The sequence below is a fragment of the Clinocottus analis genome, unplaced genomic scaffold (genome assembly GCF_023055335.1).
Source record: "Clinocottus analis isolate CAN_PGR_092001 unplaced genomic scaffold, fCliAna1.0.p SCAF_18, whole genome shotgun sequence".
Classification (NCBI taxonomy): Eukaryota; Metazoa; Chordata; class Actinopteri; order Perciformes; family Cottidae; genus Clinocottus; species Clinocottus analis.
In genome coordinates this window covers 16,599,089-16,621,368 of record NW_027175909.1, presented here as the reverse complement: position 1 = coordinate 16,621,368, position 22,280 = coordinate 16,599,089, and the positions used below count along the sequence as shown (strand labels likewise).

General features: G+C 44.4%; 2 protein-coding genes across 5 annotated transcripts in view; one reads left to right on the top strand and one right to left on the bottom strand.

Annotated features, from left to right (window-relative positions):
* tnk2a (tyrosine kinase, non-receptor, 2a) overlaps positions 1-9,487 on the top strand; it is a 14,837-nt gene extending 5,350 nt beyond the window's left edge. For all 4 annotated transcript variants that reach the window (XM_068581706.1, XM_068581705.1, XM_068581707.1 and 1 more), the window contains 14 exons: positions 1-5; positions 598-724; positions 822-968; positions 1,721-1,815; positions 2,100-2,294; positions 3,105-3,196; positions 3,690-3,734; positions 3,819-4,078; positions 5,368-5,571; positions 5,645-6,342; positions 7,832-7,970; positions 8,102-8,197; positions 8,753-8,880; positions 9,267-9,487. The exon at positions 1-5 is cut by the window's left edge and continues 177 nt beyond it. In XM_068581706.1, the coding sequence (XP_068437807.1) occupies positions 1-5; positions 598-724; positions 822-968; positions 1,721-1,815; positions 2,100-2,294; positions 3,105-3,196; positions 3,690-3,734; positions 3,819-4,078; positions 5,368-5,571; positions 5,645-6,342; positions 7,832-7,970; positions 8,102-8,197; positions 8,753-8,880; positions 9,267-9,273 (2,238 nt within the window). In that variant the 3' untranslated portion in view covers positions 9,274-9,487. The remainder of the gene's footprint in view (positions 6-597; positions 725-821; positions 969-1,720; positions 1,816-2,099; positions 2,295-3,104; positions 3,197-3,689; positions 3,735-3,818; positions 4,079-5,367; positions 5,572-5,644; positions 6,343-7,831; positions 7,971-8,101; positions 8,198-8,752; positions 8,881-9,266) is intronic.
* A 10,625-nt stretch (positions 9,488-20,112) lies between these two features.
* Positions 20,113-21,946, bottom strand: LOC137789100 (keratin-associated protein 4-5-like). Its single transcript, XM_068582355.1, has 4 exons — positions 21,914-21,946; positions 21,755-21,872; positions 21,083-21,169; positions 20,113-20,150 (listed from the first exon to the last, which is right to left on the bottom strand). Exons 1-4 carry the CDS (start codon positions 21,944-21,946, stop codon positions 20,113-20,115), a joined length of 276 nt encoding a protein of 91 aa, XP_068438456.1.
* Between the last annotated feature and the right edge of the window lie 334 nt (positions 21,947-22,280).

Below are 22,280 nucleotides of genomic sequence, written 5' to 3'. Positions count from 1 at the left end.
CCCTGGTGAGAGCTCGCTCCTCCTGGGGGTCATAGGTCATGGAGGAGGGCCACAAGGTGCCGTTCCCCTGGTGAGAGCTCGCTCCTCCTGGGGGTCATAGGTCATGGAGGAGGGCCACAAGGTGCCGTTCCCCTGGTGAGAGCTCGCTCCTCCTGGGGGTCATAGGTCATGGAGGAGGGCCACAAGGTGCCGTTCCCCTGGTGAGAGCTCGCTCCTCCTGGGGGTCATAGGTCATGGAGGAGGGCCACTTCTTAGGTCATGGAAAAACTGGAAAAGTCACGGAAATCCACTGGTCAAAATGTGTATGAGCCCTGTTTATAGGCGAGCTCTAGGGACTTTCTTTCTTTTCTTTCTTTCCTTTTTTCCCCTTTTTCTTTCTTTCCTTTCTTTCTTTTAGAAGAGAAGAAAGAGAAAAAAAGAAATATTTTTTTCTTTCTTTCCTTTTTTTCTTTTTATTCTTTTTTTCTTTCTTTCCTTTCTCTTTCTTTTATTCTTTCTTTCTATCTTTTTTCTATCTTTCTTTCTTTTCTTTTTTCTTTCTTTCAACTATCTTTCTTTCTCTATCATTCTCTCTTTGATGTTTCCTCGTCTCTGCAGGTGCGCTCCAGAGTCTCTGAAGTCTCGTACCTTCTCTCACTCGTCTGACACCTGGATGTTCGGGGTCACCTTGTGGGAGATGTTCACCCACGGACAGGAGCCGTGGCTGGGCCTCAACGGCAGCCAGGTGCCTGCTGCTCCCGCCTCATGAAATACACTGAACACACTGTTGCAGCTGCTCCAGTTTTAATGCACCGGGTAACAATGAAGCCGTCCGCCTGCAGATCCTCCACAAGGTGGACGTGGACGCCGAGCGGCTGTGCAAACCAGACGACTGTCCCCAGGACATCTACAACGTCATGCTGCAGTGCTGGAGCCCCAAACCGGAGGACCGACCCACGTTCACCGCCCTCAGAGACTTCCTGCTGGAGGTAGTATTAGAAGGCCGGTTTATTTACAGCACATTTCAACAAGGGGATCCAAAGTGCTTCACGTAAAACCATTAAAAGCATCAAAACATAATGCAGAAGAAAACAAGATTTTAAAACAATTGAGAACTTTCATTTTAAAACATTAAAAAACAATCAAAAAGCAACACATTTTTAAAAAATAAATAAAAGTACTTACCGTAAAAGCCGGCGTACGAGCCGCTGCTACCTTCGGTGGCTGTCCCAGCTAGCTCCTCGGTGTAGCCAGCTAGCGCTGCTGTTATCTCCCTGCTAGCTCCCTGTTGTAGCAAGTTAGCGCTGTAGCTGTCTCCTTGCTAGCTCCGCGCTGTAGCCAGCTAGCGCTGCAGCAGCAGCACCGTGACGCTAGCAGCAGCGCTAGCTTGCTACAGCGGGCACACATACCGAAGGCAGTAGCGGCTTGTAACCCGACTTTTACAGTAATTGAACTTGTCATATATATATATATATAAAACTTGCCAATTCCATTAAGAGATTTCCCTTTTCATAACTATTCATAAGAATAGTCTCATATTTCCTACTAAACGTGTTCAAGTTTTTTGGCACCAAAGTTTCCCGCCGGGCAAACGAAGGACGAAACAACGCAGAGCGAGCGGAAAGGAATAAATCATCGTCACACAAGGACGACGCGAGCCGCTCGGTCTCCTCTGATCCGGCCGATGGCGGTGATAAATCACCGGCCTCAGACCGTAAGCGCGTGCTTTTGTGTTCTGCAGACGATGCCGACGGACATGAAGGCGCTGCAGGACTTTGAGGAGGAAGAAAAGCTCCAGATCAAAATGAACGACGTCATCACCGTCGTGGAGGGAAGGTCAGTGGGACGCGCGGCACCAAAGAAGAACGTGTCAAGGGCGTTTCTAGGTTTAAAAGAAAGGCGGGGCTTAGACCCAAGGGGAGTGGCATGTCTGCACGCTTAGCGCTCCCCAAGGTCCTAGTGCCCTGGCTTCATATTGTTAAGTGACAATAGGTTGTAATTTGAAGGGGGAAAACATACAAACCGTGTGTGTTTGTGTCCGTGTGTGTGTGTGTGTGTGTGTGTGTGTGTGTGTGTGTGTGTGTGTGTGTGTGTGTGTGTGTGTGTGTCCGTGTCCTCAGGGCCGAGCACTACTGGTGGCGAGGTCAGAACCGGAGTACGTTGCGCGTGGGCCAGTTTCCTCGCCACGTGGTGACGGCGGTCGCCGGCCTCTCCGCCCACGACATCAGCCGACCGCTCAAACACTCCTTCATCCACACCGGGCACGGAGACACGGACCCCCACCGCAGCTGGGGCCACGCGGACCGCATAGACAGGTTGAACCTGCAGGGGCTCACTAAACATCATGTCCATGTGGCTTGAAGTCTAAGAGGGAAAATATTATCTCATTATTCAATAGTCACTATTAAATAATGAGATTATAATTAATAATAATTATTATAATAATAATACATTTTATAGCTCTAAAAAGGTACTCAAGTCACTTTACATTGTACAGACAAACAATAGAGGCAGCAACAAAACAAGATGACAATAGTAAAAGATTTCAAAAATGTAATGTAAAAAAGTGAAAAAAATAAAATAAAATGAAAATGAAGGAAAACGTAAGAAAAATTTAAAAAAAAATAAGAAAAACAAATTAAATATACATTTTAAGTTTTAAGTTTTTTAATTATTATTATAAAATTCTGACCTAAAAAACTCTAAAAACGCTAAAAACTCCACTGTGATACACGTTTCTCTACAGTAACGGATCATTCCGGTTTATCTTTCCACATTTTACAAGTCGGGACAGACAAACAGCCTTTTGAAAGAGATGTTTTCAGATTCATCTTTGACCACATTGTCATGAATACATTGGAGAATATTCAACTGGATGCAGTGTTTGTGGCCACTGCGTCTTCTGTGACTGTCCACTAGGGGGCAGCAGTGCATTGGTCCACCAACAGATGACGCCCAAAGCTTGAGCAACAACAATCTCAATGTGCTATTCTTCCTTTTATTATGCCGTGATTACAGCTGATTTAATGTCTGTAGCAAATGTAAAATAAATATTTATCGCTGTAGAAGTGAATTCCCGGCTGCAGCTTTTTTCCTTGACTCTGATCTGCTCGTCTGCTCCTCAGTCTGTATTTGGGGAACCCGATGGACCCGCCCGACGTGCTGGGGATGGAGCCGGGCACCGCCAGGCCGACCAAGCTCCCCAACCGCTCCAAGAGTAAACCCAACCCACGATGCAAACACACACACACACACACACAGGGTGTATACAAAGCATTTTGAAGCACTTGTACTTGAGCATTCCCATTTCGAGCTGCTCTATTGTACGTTTTCCTCCACTACGGCTTTTAGTCGCATTACAGATGCAAGTTTTTCATCCATTTCCTGTCCAGTGAAAACCTTTTTTTTTGTAATTATTCTGATGAACTGAAGGATGACATAAAAAAGCCTCTCGGATCAGCTGGAAAATGCATCAATGCTTCAAATAATGATGATCTAACAAGCATGTGATGCACCGCTGAAGATTAACCTACTCAAGAGTAGTTCATAGAGAAGTAAAATGAGCTCAACGTCTACACAGTAAAAGGGTTTCAAAGCAGGACTTGTAGTGGAATATCTTCATACTGAACACTCCACATGCTTCTCCTTTAGCCGCTCGCAGTAGGAACTATCAGACAAACGTTTTAAACCTGTACAACTCTCTTCCTCAGAGCAACCTCCTCCTCGTCCGCCGCAGCCGGCCGTCCTGCTGAAGAGTGAGTGTCTCTTCATGTCCGTGTTCATATCTTTAAATACTCCTTTTCCCTGACTCCCTGTTCCTCCCTCCGTGTGCATCTCAGAGCCGTTCTACGACTCCGTGATGGACGATTACGACGACGGCGACGACGTGGACGGCGGAGGAGGCGCCTCCTCGTCCTCCTCCTCGGGGCTGAAGAGGCTGGGCGTGTCCCTGGGGCTGAAGCTGCGCCCGTGGGAGGCGTCCGGCGTGCGCTCGGCCCGGAGCGAGGTGTCGCTCATCGACTTCACGGACGACAGCTTCAGCTCCACCACGCCGTCGCCGCTCACGGAGACGCGGCCGCCGGACGACGACACGCTGAAGGTGCAGTGGGAGGCGGAAAAGATTCACAGTACAGAAATGTCAATAGTCACGATTAAGCAGATGGCATTATGTTATATTATTATAATAATAATACATTTTATTATGGAAGCCCATTTCTGCAAAAAAAAAATCCTACTTATGACACCAAAAAAAATTTATAATTATAACCACAAATTTTTTTGGGACCAAAAACAAAAGAAAAAAAATAGGACCAAAAAAAAAGTTGACAAAAAATAAATAATAATAATAATAATTATGACAAAAAAAAGTATGACCACAAAAAAATATGACCAAAAAAAAAAAGTAGACAAAAAAAAAATATATATAATATAATAATATATTGTGTGTCAAAAATATGACACACAAAAAAAAAAAGTTTTGAATCAAACGTTATCTGTATAAGACAGAGAGGTTAAACTCCCTCTAAAGGCTACGCTGGCCCTTTAAGAGCCAATGAAAGCCTTTAGCCTTTAGCTCCTGTAGCTAACGGGTCGTGACCCTTTCATATCCTTCGTGTAAGCGCTCATGCAGCTGATATGGATGATATGCATTTCATGAACCGGCGCATACTGTTTCACATTCATAACATTTTTCCCAGCTGAAGACTCGACAGAGTTCTGTTTTTACATTTCTTTTGCACATGACTCCCCATCTGATGATTTCAGCTACCTCTCATTAACCTTTTCTGCTTTCTCCCGTCGCACGCCAACACAGACAGAAAGCAACTGTCCTCCAGCGTTACGTCACAGACCGCCTCTCGCCGGCTGCGCTCTCCAAAAAAAGCGCAGCCGGCGACCTTTTGACCCCGAGTCACGTCTCAAATCGAGTCTTGAATCGCGTCTTGTCCTCGGATGACCCCGAGGCGTGGTGCCGTGTGAGGGATGCGAGCTCATCGATGGATCATGTGCATTTTAGCGGTTTACTTTGAAATGATTTCTCTCTCCTTCTTATCTTGTTCATGGTATCGACTGAGCGGGAATTGGAGGCGGAGTTTAAATATGTTGAAATGTTGTCATGTGACGTTCATGCCTTAATCTGGACAGATCGATCCTCCCACTCAGATGTCTTGTTGAGCTTTGGACTCCCGCGTGAAAAAACTCTGAAGGCTCATGGGAAATGGTGTTTGTGCAAGTCTGGCAAAAAAAAAAAAAAGGATTTTTTTTTTTTACTTTTGCCGTGAAGCGATCCAAGTCTGAGTTTATCTCAGAAGTTCTGCTTCCAGTTTGGATCCCTTTACCGCACAACTGAAGCTTTAATTTTCTTTTACTTTCCATCCTTCTCCTCCTCAGGACACTCCGTCCATCCTGGACTGGCCCCTCCCTCAGCCAGCGTACGACGCGGTCGCCGTGGAGCTGGAGGACCAATCGGAGGACCAGGAGGTGCGGTCTATCAACAAGGGGTTCACCGAGGAGGCCGCCACCGCAACGCCCGCCGCCGCGGCTAGCCGGAGCGAGTCGCAGTCTGCAGACTTCTTCCAAGAGCTGCAGAGAGAAGTAAAGGGGCGGGATTTAACGAGTTTAATGCGCACAACCAAACAAACGCCCGCTAACACTTCTGTCTCTGCAGGTGATGGTGAAGCTGCAGGTTCCAATGACAACGGGCCGCTCCCTGCCCTCCTCCCCGCTGCCCATGGCTCCTCTGGCTCCTCTGGCTCCTCTGGCTCCTCTGACTCCTCTGGGCCCCCACCGGCAGATCTACCTGCCCCCTCCGTCTCCCACCGTCGCCTCCTCCACGTCCTCGTTCGCCTGCTGCTTCGAGGACCGGCCGGTGCTTCCCCCCCGCAGCCCCGTCCCGCCGCTGCGTCCCTCCAAGCGCAACCCTTCCTCCTCCTCGTCCTCCTCCGTCCGCGCCGCCCGCCCGCCGCAGCCGCGCTCCACCTCCATCTGCCTGGGCGACGGGGAGGACACGCCCCCTCAGATCCCGCCCAGAGACCACGCCTTCTCCCAGCCGGGCTCCCGCTCCTCCTCGCCGCTCCCGCTGGTGCCGCCGCTGTCCACTTACCCCGTGGCCCTGCCGCCGCCTCCCCTCTCCGCCTCCCCGCGCCGGGCGTCCGCTCACCTGGGCGCCCTCCTGGCCTCAAACTCCTCCTCCTCCTCACCCGCTCAAGCCACGCCCCATTCCTCGCGGCTTGCGGCTCGTGGCTCCTCCTACTCATCCGGCTCCTTACTGGACCCTCTGGCCTTCAGCGAGGGGCGTGGCCTCTCCTCGCTGGTCGACAGCTCTGTTCCCGCCCCGCTGCCGGAGCGACCAGCTTTTCTGGAAAGGTGCGTTGCTGACGTCAAACACTGAGCGGCTCGCTCGGTTAGTTACAGGCTCTATTGGCAGAAAGATGGGTATAATATTAATAAGTATGATTTCTTTAGTGTGTAAACATCTTAAAATTCAAGTACCAGTAGCCTGTTAGCTACAGGGGCTCAAGGCTAAAGGCTTTCATTGGCACTTAAAGGGCCAGCGCGGTGTTTAGAAGGGATGTCTTGGCAGAAAAAATAATATAATATTAATAAGTATGGTTTCTTTAGTGTGTAAACATCTTAAAATGTAAGTGTAGGCAGAAAGCTTTAAGAGGCTCGCTTGGTCAGACAGCCATTAGCCTGTTAGCTACAGGAGCTAAAGGCTTTCAATAGCACTTAAAGGGTGCTGCGTAGCATTTAGGGGGATCTTTTGGCAGAAAAAAGGAATATATAATTTATAAGTATGGTTTCTTTTGTGTGTAAACATCTTAAAATTCAAGCCTAGGCAGAAAGCCGGCCATTAGCCTGTTAGCTACACGAGCTAAAGGGTTTCATTGGCACTTAAAGGGCCGTCGTAGCATTTAGGGGATCAATTGGCAGAACACATGAATATAATATTGATAAGTATGGTTTCTTTAGTGTGTAAACATCTTAAAATGTAATGTAAGAGGCTCGCTCTGCTAAAGGCAGTCTTGACATATTTGGTGGTTCAGGTCAATTTGAGATGTTGTTTCGTGAGCAAACAGCAACCCACAAGTTTCCTGCTCGTTAAACAATAACACAGCTTCTCCAGCTGTATCCTCATTGTTCCGTAAATACGAGAAACACTCAGAGATCAGGAGGCATTACAGCGGCTCCAGAGCGAAACACCTCGCCGATCAATACAGAGTGAGAAAACGCCGTCAGGAGGAGCGCTCGCCTCCTTGAGTCGTCGCTCACTGAAGCGTTTCGTCCTCTGCTGTCGAGTTTATTGAGATTCCATCTGTTTCTATTCTTCCTGTGATCCTCACAATATGATATGCAAAGACAGATTGTCAAAATGTATTGAAATATATACATAAAACCAATGTATGTGCATAAAAATCTAACAATCAGAAGGAAATAAACGGAAAAAATGCATTTTTTTTGTGAAATGAGCAAAATACATTTTATATTAATATTATCGTCTTTTTAAGGCTGAGTCGTTTTAGAACAGTTATTGGCATTAACAGACATTTTTATAACCATTTTATATAGATTTTCTTTGCTTAACATACTTTTGAATTGATTTTCCAAAAGTATTGATAACCTTCAAAACAGACAAGAAAATTAATCCTTGTGGCCCGTTCAATAGTTGTTGTGGCTCTTTTGATCATATTATTTTATATTTTTGAGCGGATAAAGAGATGTATGTAATCTAAATATATGTGGATGATAAATGTGATTAACTGAATTATAAAATATTTGTCATATAAACTTTGTTTTCTGTTGGAATTATTGATCCATAGCTAATTATGAAAACTGTCTCCACGTGTTATTTCAGGTATGGGACGGCCAATATGGCGGCAGTGAAACCCATGATTCAGCAGCCCGGCGGGGCCAAACCGAACTCCTCCTACAACAACAACAACAACGGGTGGACTGCAGCTCCCAGCATGCAACAGGAGCAGAGCGTCACACAGGTACAGGAGAGGAAAAGGAAATCCTATTTGGCAGTTCACATTGTATGAAATGCAAACAATCCACAGGTCCGGTTGTTTTTTCTTCTAACTTTAACCCCCCTTTCATTACACATGCATGTTTTGATTGACAGGTGCAGGGGGCGGTGCACGGCGTGACGCTGGAGGAGTGTCAGGCCGCTCTGCAGACCCACAACGGGAGCGTCCTGCAGGCCATAAATCACCTGAAGGTAAACCTGAGTGTCTGGAGGGTCCTTGAGTTTTTATCAGGTGAAACTAAAAAACATGTCAAATATATATGTAAATGAGCAGAAGTTTGTTTCGTGACTTTAACATTTTCGCCTTTTCTTTTCAAAAAAAAAAAAAAAACATTTTGGCAAACATTTCAAGGAAATTCCAGCGTCTCAAATCCCAAAAATACAAATCAAACAAAACACATGCTGATACAATAAAGAGAGAAGAAGAAATTCTATGTATTTTTTTTTTCATTTAAAAAAAGCACAATATATATATATATATATATATATATATATATATATATATATATATAAAATAATATAATATTTAAAAAAAATGCACAATATATGCAACAAATAGAAGAATTAATATAAAATTAAGCTAACGAACAAAAAGAAACAGAAGCCCGTTTGCTGCTGTAATCCTGCAGATTCCACGACCGTGGGACTAATAAAAGAACTATCTAATCTAACATGTAATCTACAATGCACATGCAACGCGCTCGTCCGGTGCACGCCGGCGCCGCTAAACGGCCGTCTGTGTCGCAGGTGGAGCAGCTGTTCCGTCTGGGCCTGCGGTCCAGAGCCGAGTGCGAGGAGCTGCTGCAGCGCTGCCAGCTGAACCTGGAGCAGGCCAGCGCGCTCATGCTGGACACGTACGGACCCCATCGGAACAGGTAGAGGAAACAACAACAACAACAACACAAACAGCTGATCCCTCTGTGAAGGCTTTCATGTCGGTTCCTCGTCTGCAAAAGGAAAGCAGCGCCGGGCTGAGCGACCCGGCACAGCAGCTGGGTTCTCAGCGCGTTTGAGTTGTTGAGTTGTTTTTTTGTTTTTTTGAGGACTGACCTGCTAATTTTGTGTTTTTCCAAATCTGACTTTGTTTTCTCAGAACTATAATGAAACTATTGTTATCCCTTTACTTTATTTTACTGTTTGTTTGCACACAAACACACAATTCAAATGATTCATATGCAGTGTATATATATATATATATATATATATATATATATATATATATATATATATATATTTATTTATATGTCTCTCTCTCTCACAGGAAGTGACAGCTGGAGGACGAACTAATGAACCGCTCACGACCTCCTGATGTAATTTGGATCAGCGCTCGAGGAGCTCGAGCCACAGCGATGCTTATTATGGAAAGAGGCTCATAGCTATGGAAGCACATCCCCGCCACAAAAAAAAGTCATAATTATGACAACAATAAAAAAAATCCTTATTATGACACAACTTTTTTTTTTTTTTTTTAAAGTATGACAAAAAAAATGAGATAGAAATTATGAGAGAAAAAGTCGAAATTATGAGCTAGTAGGTGCGCATGCTGTTGCTGGCGGAGCCTGCGGCCCACAGCAGCTTGTGTTGTGTCCTGAATAAACACACAATGAGCAAGCTAGCGTCTCGTAGCTTTCCTGAAGCGGCGCTACAACATGCTGGAGACTCACTGCTGCTCTTCATTCTCCAGCTAAATGCTATTGCGCTAACACACTTTCCACCGCAAAGCGCCTAAACGACAGAGGAAAACTCGGTGCACAGTTACAACATGTGTGTTACTTTACAACACACTGCATTAGCGTTAGCAGGACGGCTGTGATGTCACCACTTGTTGTTTTAAGGGCTGTGTGCAGTCTGTGGTAGCGGTCGCCCCCTGTGGGAAACACAGCAGCAGCTACATTAACAGCAATGCTGTTATCTGTTGAGCTAACACGTCAACAGTTAGCTTGCATAGTTAGCATGTTAGACCGGTGAGAGGGTGAGGAGACGTGTGGAGACAGAATTATGACAACAGAAGTATGACAAAATAAAGTCATGTCAAAAAAAAAGTCGACAACATTTTTTTATAATAGTTATGACAACAACAAAAAATATGAAAAAAAGTCATGACTAAAAAAAAAAAAGTTGACAATTTTTTCAAAATATAATGACAAAAAAAGTAGGACAAAAAAATAAAAAGTTGGAAAAAAAATTAAGTCATTATTATGACAAAAAAATTAGATAGTAAGTGTGCTTGCGCTGTCTTCATCCCCTCACCGGTCTAACATGCTAACTATGCAAGCTAACTGTTGACGTGTTAGCTCAACAGATAACAGCATTGCTGTTAATGTAGCTGCTGTGTTTCCCACAGGAGGCGACCGCTACCACAGACTGCACACAGCCCTTAAAACAACAAGTGGTGACATCACAGCCGTCCTGCTAACGCTAATGCAGTGTGTTGTAAAGTAACACACATGTTGTAACTGTGCACCGAGTTTTCCTCTGTCGTTTAGGCGCTTTGCGGTGGAAAGTGTGTTAGCGCAATAGCATTTAGCTGGAGAATGAAGAGCAGCAGTGAGTCTCCAGCATGTTGTAGCGCCGCTTCAGAGAAGCTACGAGACGTTAGCTTGCTCATTGTGTGTTTATTCAGGACACAACACAAGCTGCTGTGGGCCGCAGGCTCCGCCAGCAACAGCATGCGCACCTACTAGCTCATAATTTCGACTTTTTCTCTCATAATTTCTATCTAATTTTTTTTGTCATAATTATGAAAACAAATAAAGTATGAAAAAAAAATCAAAATTTTTTTCGACTTAGTCATGACTTTTTTTTCATACTTTTTTTGTTGTCATTTTTATTTAAAAAATTGACTTTTTTTGTCTTTTTTTTTTTTTTTTTTTGGTGGCACAATTATGACTTGTTTTAGGCGTAAATGGGCTTCCATACTGGCTCGTAGAGCAGCGTATGTGATGCTTATTAAAGAAAGGAGGCTCGTAGAGCGGCGTACGTGCCTCACCATATTGTACTGTGAATTCCTGCGTCATACACACGCATGCTCGTCATAAGCTAACAAAGCAGCTCGTTGAATGTGAACAGTTACTTGAACAGTTGCTATTTATGTTTTTTTTTGTATTTTGTATTGTTATTGTTATTATTATTATTATTACGTTAATAATGAGAAATTATGCTTCCGCTGGTAGCTACTGTGAACTTTTACTGCCTGCGTATGTGTGTGTGCTGTGGATGCGTGCATGCTCAGGTGTGTGTGTCTGTGTGTGAGTGTGTGCACACATTAGCTTACATTAATGCTCCAACACTGTAAATGCCTTCCTGCTGTTATGAGGATGAACAATCAGGGACACGTCAGCATTGTTATCATACATGTTGTTATATGAATATGTTCTGATGAGATGCTGTATTGTATATACATGCTGTGTTGTGTATACATGCTGTATTGTGTGTACATGCAGTATTGTGTATACATGCTGTATTGTGTGTACATGCTGTGTTGTGTATACATGCTGTATTGTGTATACATGCAGTATTGTGTATACATGCTGTATTGTGTATACATGCTGTATTGTATACATGCAGTATTGTATACATGCTGTATTGTATACATGCTGTATTGTATACATGCTGTATTGTATACATGCTGTATTGTGTATACATGCTGTATTGTGTATACATGCTGTATTGTGTGTACATGCTGTATTGTATACATGCTGTGTTGTGTATACATGCTGTATTGTGTATACATGCTGTATTGTGTATACATGCTGTGTTGTGTATACATACTGTGTTGTATACATGCTGTATTGTGTATACATGCTGTGTTGTATACATGCTGTATTGTATATACATGCTGTATTGTATACATGCTGTATTGTGTATACATGCTGTATTGTATACATGCTGTATTGTATACATGCTGTATTGTGTATACATGCTGTATTGTATACATGCTGTATTGTGTATACATGCTGTATTGTGTATACATGCTGTGTTGTGTGTACATGCTGTATTGTGTATACATGCTGTATTGTGTATACATGCTGTATTGTGTATACATGCTGTATTGTATATACATGCTGTATTGTGTATACATGCTGTATTGTGTATACAGCACTGAACCGAGGTGGATGCAGGTGTTACTCGTGTACCTTTTGTGTTGTTTTTAAGGTGGAAACTTTAAATCTTATTGTAAGAAATAAGATTCCCAAAAAGTAAAAGTGAGCCTCCATAACTTTAATTAACCGAAAAATGGATGTTTAATTGTTTTTTTTTCCAATAAAAATGGCCGCTGCATGATCATCATACGCACGTGCTGAAGCTCCTCCCACTGCTATGCGGCGAGTGTGTGCACGTGTGTGTGGCAGAGTGTGTGTCTGCGCAGATATTGATCATAAAGGTCATCGCTTACTAATTTTGAGCAGCTAACCCGATGGGAGCGGATAACAGATTGTTTAATGTTGCAGCTACTGCGTGCGTGTGTGTGTGTGTGTGTGTGTGTGTGTGTGTGTGTGTGTGTGTGTGTGTGTGTGTGTGTGTGTGTGTGTGTGTGTGTGTGTGTGTGTGTGCGTGTGAAGCTGACTGCATTATAGAGCAGTGTATCAATGAAGACGTGCAAATGTGACCAATGTTTTATAATAAATAAATAATTTGAGTTCTTTGATTTTCAAACAGTTTGTGTTTCTGTATTCAGTTTGTTTTGTACTTCCTCCCCTTATCTCCTCATCTCCTTACCTCATCTCCTTACCTGAGCATCCTCACTTCATTTCCTCACCTGAGCCTCCTCACATCATCTCCTTACCTCATCCCTCTTTGATGGAGCTTTTGCTCTAAATAAACCCGACTGACCTTTGACCTCAGAGCGACTCCTCCCACAGAGCAAAGTTGACTTATAGAGGAGTAAATAAATAAATAACTGAAGCGTTCTGTGGTTTGATGAAGAGGTGAAGAAACATCTTGGTCTGCTCGACGCTGTAAAATTAGTTTATATAGTTTTAATATAAAGTTTAATGAAGCAACAGCAGGTGACGGCGCTCCGAAGGCCAAACTAATTATTCTGAGTGGAATAAATCCAATTAAAGACCCGCGATGATAAAACAACTGTTGTGTGTTCTGTCTTTACAGTTGTACTCATTTATTTATTTAAATAATTATTTTTTCGGTAACACTTTACGTTTGTATTCATTTCTTTAATCGATTCACCTTTTTAATGAATATTTCATGAAGCATCTCATGTGAGAAGGGGATGTGAGGAGTAAACAACAACAATAATCGTCTGCATTGTTTTTTCTTCGACCGCTCTGGAGAACAAACGTTCCTGCTCAGCGGTCGGAACGTCGCTTTTTATTATTTTCCACCGGAGGAAAAGTTCAAGTCTGAACACGTTTCATAAAACTGGAGCGACTCAAACCTCTAATGGAAGTCTTGTCTCCGCCTCCTCGGGGATCAAACCTGTGACCTTTCCATTATGGGACCTCCAGGCCCCGACACCCCCCACCTCCAATCTCCCTCACTCACTCTCACACACACTCACACACACACACACTCACGCACACTTACACGCTTCCTAAATTGATCGCAGCTGCAGTGCATTGTGGTCCGATTGCTCATGTGTGATCCCTGGCCTGCCCCAGACGCTACTCTGCACTTATTTGCTACAGCAGTAAGCACTCTGTCACATTCACTGATGAGCACACACACACACAAACAAACACACACACACACACACAATATGTAGAGACTAGGTACTTCATTTAAAGGGTCTACAAATTGTTTTTGTGCGTGCATATGCATGTTTTAGCGTGATTACAGACGTCAGTAGTCGTAGTCGTGTGTCCGTCATACTTGTTAGACGTATTTTCCATATTATGAAAACTCAATCAGCAGCTTCTGCAGCAGCCTTCTCTGTGTTTTTGTGTTTCCTAGTTTCAGTTTAAAGTACACGGCTTGAACTGCTGTATTTGGATGTATTGAACACTATAAGTAATATACAAGTGAAATATTGGGTTTAGTACATGAGAAAATTGAAATAGCAACCAAATAGCCCCAATGACCCCAATGGGTCCAATGGGGCCATTAGGGCTAGCGCTGCTGCTAGCCCTTGCTGTAGCCACCTAGCGCTGCTGCTAGCTCCCCACCACCAAAGTTAGTAGCGGCTTCTAACTCGACTTCCTACATTGCTCTTTGCCTCAAGAGCAAAAGTTGCTTTTAAATCGCTGCATATGGATCTAATGCGAGGAACAAAGTTTTCCCCCAAGAGATAAAAGAAGTGGAACTTAGTAGCCATTTTGAGTGAACTGATTGCCTCTACATCCCCGTCCATCTGTTGCCTCTGCTATCTACAACCGTCCTTCGGCTCCAACCCAGTCGGTCACGTAACTGTCGGCGTTACAGAGAGAAGCGAGCCGAGTCCGGCCCTCATTACGCTGAAGTCTCAAGCTCAGCGGTGACGCAGATCTGGACCTGAAACCCCGCCGTCCCTCCCATTGTGTTCGGGTTGTTAACTGTTGTTTTTTAACTGGGACTTGGAGGGCGTCCGGTCTGTTTTGAGCTCCGGCCAAATCAGAACAAACACAAGCAACCAAGCCTGACTAGGACTCTAATGAGGGTGCTTGTAAGGGTCAACATCTTAGATACGCACACACACACAATTAGAAAATGAGTAATCACACACTTTAAAAGGAGGAGACGGACCACAGCAAGTTCTCCCAAGTGCCCGACCCTAAATCCTCTGCAGCCCTGAAAGGTGCCTTTGTTCGCCCGCTTGTGAATGACGGCGTCAAACATCGACAAAGAAACTTTTAAAACAACTCAGCCTGTTCTCACTTCTATCTGTCAGTCAGTGCACGAGCAAAAGAAAGAGCTTGTTCCTCTTACGCTTCAGGTACAGAATAAGAAACATGAGCCGTCACAGTAAAATATATCTCCTATGTTTAATTGCTTAATTGTTGCCTCCTGGATAGAAGAGGATCAGCTGTGTTTACGTCTTTGCAGCGTGACCAATGTCCATGGATTTAGTGACGGCAGGGTCCATGAAAGTTATGCAAACTAACTGGTTTTGTTTAAAGTAAACACAAACTGCTGGTATACAAACCAACACAAGGGGTGTTTATAAATTAAAATGACTTTTCATAAAGTTTTTAGCTACTAGCAGTAGCTAAGGGTTATGTATAGTAGCTATGCACTAGCTAAACCTTTGGCTACTAGCGGTAGCTAAAGGTTTAGCTACCAGCAGTGTTCTCATACACTGACACTGCTAGTAGCTAAACACTGCCCGTAGCTATACACTGCTACTAGCTAAACACTGCTCATAGCAATACACTGCTAGTCGCTAAACACTGCCCGTAGCTATGCACTGCTAGTAGCTAAACCTTTAGATACTGCTCGTAGCTAAAAGTTTAGCTACGAGCAGTATATGAGAGCATCGTCATGCTCCACAGCCTCCGGTGGGTTCAGAGTGTCAGCCTTCATTTAACAGCCTTGATCTCTTGATCTTTACAAGCCACCTGAAGGCTGGCCTTGTTTTTTAAAGGCTACAGTTTGATAGCAGTGTAGCTACAGTTAAGTGCAGCGCCATGCTAGCCGCTCTAGGAACATACTGTGCATTGTTCGTGGAGGACTGGATTTTGTAAACGTTTTTCAGGGTAATTTTGATACTTATTGTTATTCAAGTCGCGGCTCGAGCGGCTGCCGTGCTCTGTGAAGAAGATGAATGGGGCAATTTTTTCTGGCACTTTTCCTCAGGCTGCATTGGGGGTGACTGACACCTCGTATACTTTCCTTGATCAAAGCACAGCAACACCTCCCACTAAAGGGGAGTGGGATTTCACTGGTATATGGAGGTTCTCTCTGATCACAATGGATTATTACGCGTGTGGGCGCAGAGGCGAGCGACACTTTTGTTGAAAGCATGAAAAACATTGAACAAAAAATCTCATGTCCAATTAATGAGGGCAAACGCTGTGACAGGATTACTTTAGCCTTTTTATAACCAATGGCAATTGTTTTATAAAACTGTAAATCATAGCTTGTTTTATTTAAAAAAAATGCTGTATTTGGATGTAATGAACATCATAAGGAATATGCAAATGAAATATATGGTTTGGGACATGGAAAAATTCAAATAGCATTCATATACCCCCAATGTCCCCAATGGACTCAATGGATCCATTACGACCTCGTCTGAATGTTCTCTGTTCTAAACCCTCTGTAACTTTCTTCTGTTTCACTTTATCAAAGTCAACATTTGCATGTTGAACGTTCACATGTTGTGTTATGGTTTGTGAGAGTTGGACTTTACAGCTGCATCATTTCAAACTAATAATCATGCTGAAAGTCATTTTTTTTATAGTTGGACCGGAAATCTTTTCATTTCTTTCTGTGTCATCTTCATTTCCTCTTAACCAGAAACATACAGACTGATATTTACCTTCTTTTTTTTACCAACATTATTCAAAGAAATGCTAGTGGTTTCAGAGATACACCCTTTTAGTTTGGGGAAGACATTGTCGAGGAAAGGGCTTAAAAATAGTTTGTTTTTTAGAGAAAACAGGAACAACTGCATTTCTCTTGATGGTATTCCTACAAGAGCAAGAAGATGGTGTTATATTGGTGGTAGAAACATGCAGCAGGAGAAGAGCCGCAGCGTCAAAGACTTCCTGCCACCTGTTCCACTTTAATCTCATTAGCAGCATGGTGTTAACGGCGTCAATTTTAATTTGCCTCATGCGCGTGACTCCTTTCCTGCAGCGCCGTCGATGTCTGCGTGTAGGAAACACAAGCGCCGCGCGCTGAAATCTGATTTTACATGATGTGATTGGATTGAATTGAGGGAGGGAAGGGATTGGACACTTCTATAAATATTTACAGAGAAAGAGAAAGAGGAGAGGCAGAGGGTGAGAATGACTCATCCTTGAACCGGGCTGAAAAATCGATTGCGTCATACCGAGAGGGAAACGTGTTCCCCCCGAGGAGACGTGAAGGGAAGTAGAAGGAGAGAGGAGAGGCCGCAAAGGTGCCAGAAGGGTAAAGTAAGTCCTTAGAAAACAAAACCACACAAAAGGCGCAGAAACACGCTCCGGCATGAAGCATCCTGTAACCAGGTGCACAAAGCATGGTCGGCCTTAAGAGACCAACAGCTCGTCGTTTCTTAAAGATCTGAAAACTATCTCGCAGATTATTTTCCGAGAGAGACATTTAAGGAAGGGAAAACCTCCAGAGTGCTGTCTCCTCTCTGCACACTTTGCCGTTGATTGCAATTGTGCCGACTTTGCTGCTGGAAACTAATCACATTATGCAGCTCGGGTTATGAAATCAGGGACAAATGATGAAGTTTGGTATTATCAACCCCTTGAAAACTGTGGAACCAGTGTTGTCTCCAGACCTCCTTTTCCTTGTTTGAGTGGTTGTAGGAACCCCACATTTATTACAATACTTGTGTTTATTGTATGTATTTGTTCAGCAAAGTCTTGGGAAAAAATTATCTCTGCAACAACAAAGAAAACACACTTTTAAAAGATGTTTTGATGGTAATTATGAACATCCAGCATGATATGAGCCAGATTCCTCAAAAAAGCCTCCTGCAGCGTCAATAAGACACCTTTTTGGAAAGATTAGGACATAAAGAATCAGAATCTGCAACAAAAATCACAATAAAACAAAGTCTTGTCCTGTTAGGAAGGAGTTTCAGTCAAAAAACGGTTAAAAAATGGAAAAATATTATGTATTTTATGCCAAAAGATTGTCTGAATGGGGCATGCTGGGACTTAAAATGGCCGCGGGAGGATTTTCGCGCGCACGGTTTCCAAAAAGGTTCAAATGTACATATATACAAAAAAGTTGGCAAAATCAATCAGAGCCTCAGAATTGAAGTGCATATCAGGAATGCCATCTTCCTCTAATCTCATCTAATCTCCCTCACCGGCCCTCCAGCTGCCGCTGGCGAGCAGCACCTGACCCGCAGCACCAGCTGCTCCGTCGCTGAGCAGCAGCGGAGCTCCGGCTGCGCATTTGTCTTTACGCCGACTTTAAAGCAGAGACACACAGTTGGAGACTGTAATCTCAGCGTGTGACTTGTTGACAGTGACATTTAGATTCAGTCTCAACAAGCTGTGTGAAACGTGTGTTTGTTTACAGTGTTTACAGTCGGGCCATTTAATCTACAGATTATGCTCTTTATAATCCTCGTGGTTTGAAGAATCACACGTTCTCAGACTCGAAGATGACGTCTTCAAATGTCTTTTCTGGTCCCAGACAAATATTCAGTCAACAATCGTAGAAAACAAAAGGAAACGAGCACATCTTCACAGCGAGGGACCTGGAAATACAGACTGTATATTTAAAAATAATACCGTGAGTGTGTTCTGCTTCTGTAAGAACGTCCAGTTCTTGCGGCTGGAGCAGACTTCCTGTTTGGTCCGGTTATACATTCAATGACTTCCTCTTGTGGAAGCTGAGGCGTCGCCCGCTCACTATGTCCACATCCATAAAGACGCTCGCTGTTGACGAAGTAAAAGTAGTAAAAGTCAAAGTGGAAACATAGATCACTTATCTCCTCATCACCAAGAAGAGCGTCCCAGCTGGAAAGGTCATATTTCCAGCGACAGATTTCCACAATACTAAGCTCATTCATATATATATATATATTATATAATATATATATATATATATATTTCAATGCCTATTCACGGCGGGGAGATAAGGCGTCGCAATGCTTCTGGATCAGGGCTCAGCAACCGTCCCACCCGCACCAAAATGCTCTATTATTATGTAAATGCATGTATTTCACCATCATGTATAGAGGCCTTGGCTGGTGTTGACAGGTCAAGGCTGCAAATGGGTTGTAAATATGTGGACAATAGTAAATGTCAGCTCCTCAATGTTAAGCCGTGGATCGTTAGACTTTCAGCCTTGAATTGGCTGTTTCTTCAAATTGCAGCTCTGACAACACGGCTGACAGTATAATACCAGCAAATATTCCATGAAAAGGGCCGAAGGAACGAAAACACTCAACATTCTCATTTTTTGATCAGAAATCCACGTTGTAGGGGGAAGGAATCCGTTCATGAACCTCCACATGATGCGCCTCAGTGATAAGTCGCATTCATGCATGACAATCCTCAAAGAGACCAAACAAACTGAACAGGGAAAAGTTGGAGCATGTGGGCTCAAAGAGTCCTCCGCCTCCAGGTTCTGCTCAGAGAAGATGAAGTGGGTTGAAGATGTTCCACATCACAATTCACTGGTAACACCTTTTTTAACCATCCTATTTGTAGGCATCTGCCCAATGGGTCCATTGGGTCCAATGGGTCCAATGGGTCCATTGGGGCCATTGGGTCCAATGGGTCCTTTGGGTCCATTGAGTCCAATGGGTCCAATGGGTCCATGAGCGCCAATGGGTCCAATGGATCCATTTGGGCCCATTAGCCCCAATGGACCCAATGGGTCCAATGGGTCCAATGGGTCCAATGAGTCCATTGGGTCCATTGGGGCCATTGGGGCTATTTGCATGCTATTTTAATTTCCTCATGCACCAAACCATATGTTTCATATTATTTATGGTGGTCAATACATACAAATACAGCAGTTTTGGCCCCGTTGTTTAATATATTTGCTTGAGATTTACAGTTTGAAATAACAATCTTTCGAGGAGGGGGGTGAACACCTATCGGGGAAAAAAACACTCACTCAAAAGTGGAAAGTGAGCAACGGCGGATTTCCCGTTGCATTTGAATGCATCTGCAATTTATTAAGCTTTTGGGAAGAAATAAACTCAACTAATGTTCTGCTTTATAATTAGTAATCATGTAATTGAATGCTTTCGAGTTAATTAGAATTTTTTGGAGCGGCAATTTAAATGGTAAAAATACAAGAAACAATAATCCTAATGGCTCTGCGTAAAATACATGAATATATAATGACACAGGAAACTAAAATAAGCATCTCTGTTTGTCTTTTCCGTGCACTGGACTGCGTCTCCGTCCTCCTCCTCTTCTTCTTCTGCTCCCCTGTAATCACAAGCCGGCACTCGCCAGAGGTCAAAGGGTCGTCCTGTGGAGGGCGGACCGGAGTGGGGCTGATGTGGGTAATGGTGTGGATAAATGGATACCGATGCTTTTCCCAACTCAGCCACTCACTCGCGGTCCAAACGAGTCCCACGACGCTGAGAGGAAGAACCGAGGAGGACGGGAAGAAAGAAAAGAAACTGACTTTCATCTCCTCTGCCAAATGTCTGATTGAAGGATATTAAGTCTTCCTTCTTCTCTTTTTCTTCTTCTGCCCTTCATGCGCTTTCCTGTTGTTGGGTAACTCGTCCAAATGGAAAAGCAAAAGCTTCTTAACTTTGAACTCTCCGATGAAAAAATGTCTTTGGTCCTTGTGAGTTTGATGCCGGCAGCGAGCGAGATGACAGGATCCACATTATGCACATTGCTTCCATTATTGATCTGAATGTTACGCATTAATATGGAAATACAGCCTTTTAAGCGCTACGGGAGGGTCGAGGGGGGGTTCAATATCACATAATAAAGATGTGATCAGAATCCATTTGAAATCCCAAACTGGACCCATGAAGGAAGCAAAGCGGCTTCCAACGAGCTGAAGATGTTTAACGCTGAACATTAAAGTCACGAAGTCAGTTTTACTCAATTATGAGTTACTGAACTCAAATTCAGAGCAATCTTTGTTTATTGGGTGAGTCTGTAGCTGTAAATATTAGAATATCTATAAGAATACAAAATCAATACAAAGTGACATTTATTTATTGGGTGAGTCTGTTACATGAGGAGCAGCAACACGAGGAGCAGCAACAAGAGGAGCAGCAACAAGAGGAGCAGCAACATGAGGAGCAGCAACAAGAGGAGCAGCAACATGAGGAGCAGCAACATGAGGAGCAGCAACATGAGGAGCAGCAACACGAGGAGCAGCAACAAGAGGAGCAGCAACAAGAGGAGCAGCAACACAAGGAGCAGCAACAAGAGGAGCAGCAACAAGAGGAGCAGCAACACCAGGAGCAGCAACACGAGGAGCAGCAACACACGGAGCAGCAACATGAGGAGCAGCAACACCAGGAGCAGCAACACGAGGAGCAGCAACACACGGAGCAGCAACATGAGGAGCAGCAACAAGAGGAGCAGCAACACGAGGAGCAGCAACATGATGAGCAGCAACATGACGAGCAGCAACACCAGGAGCAGCAACATGAGGAGCAGCAACACGAGGAGCAGCAACATGAGGAGCAGCAACACGAGGAGCAGCAACATGAGGAGCAGCAACAAGAGGAGCAGCAACATGAGGAGCAGCAACATGAGGAGCAGCAACACGAGGAGCAGCAACACAAGGAGCAGCAACATGAGGAGCAGCAACATGAGGAGCAGCAACAAGAGGAGCAGCAACACGAGGAGCAGCAACATGAGGAGCAGCAACAAGAGGAGCAGCAACAAGAGGAACAGCAACATGAGGAGCAGCAACAAGAGGAGCAACACGAGGAGCAGCAACACGAGGAGCAACACGAGGAGCAGCAACACGAGGAGCAACACGAGGAGCAGCAACACGAGCAGCAACACGAGGAGCAGCAACACGAGGAGCAACACGAGGAGCAGCAACATGAGGAGCAGCAACACCAGGAGCAGCAACACGAGGAGCAGCAACATGAGGAGCAGCAACACCAGGAGCAGCAACACGAGGAGCAGCAACACGAGGAGCAGCAACATGAGGAGCAGCAACACGAGGAGCGGCAACACGAGGAGCAACACGAGGAGCAGCAACATGAGGAGCAGCAACACGAGGAGCAGCAACACGAGGAGCAGCAACATGAGGAGCAGCAACACGAGGAGCAGCAACACACTACAATCGGTCTGGCTTCGCTCCACTTCCAGTTGTTGGCCTAGTTTTAACGGTTATCTCAAACATTAAATGTCACAGAACCGACACAATGTGGTTCGTTTTTTTGGGAAACATCTCGTGTCTGCAGGGCAACGGGCAATGTGGGCAACGCTGCTGTCATCAGGAGCACGGAGCGGACGGCTCGTCAGATGTTAATCAGCGCAGAGAGAAAGAGGCCTGAAGCCGCTCGGCTCCTCCGGTTCATGCTCACCGACGGTTTCCTGGTTTGAAAAGAGGCTCAGGACGAAGTTAAGGAGGCGCTCGGAGAATTTAGATTGCTGGCAACACCAGGAGCGGCAACATGAGGAGCGGCAACAAGAGGAGCGGCAACACGAGGAGCGGCAACACGAGGAGCGGCAACAAGAGGAGCAGCAACACAAGGAGCGGCAACACGAGGAGCAGCAACAAG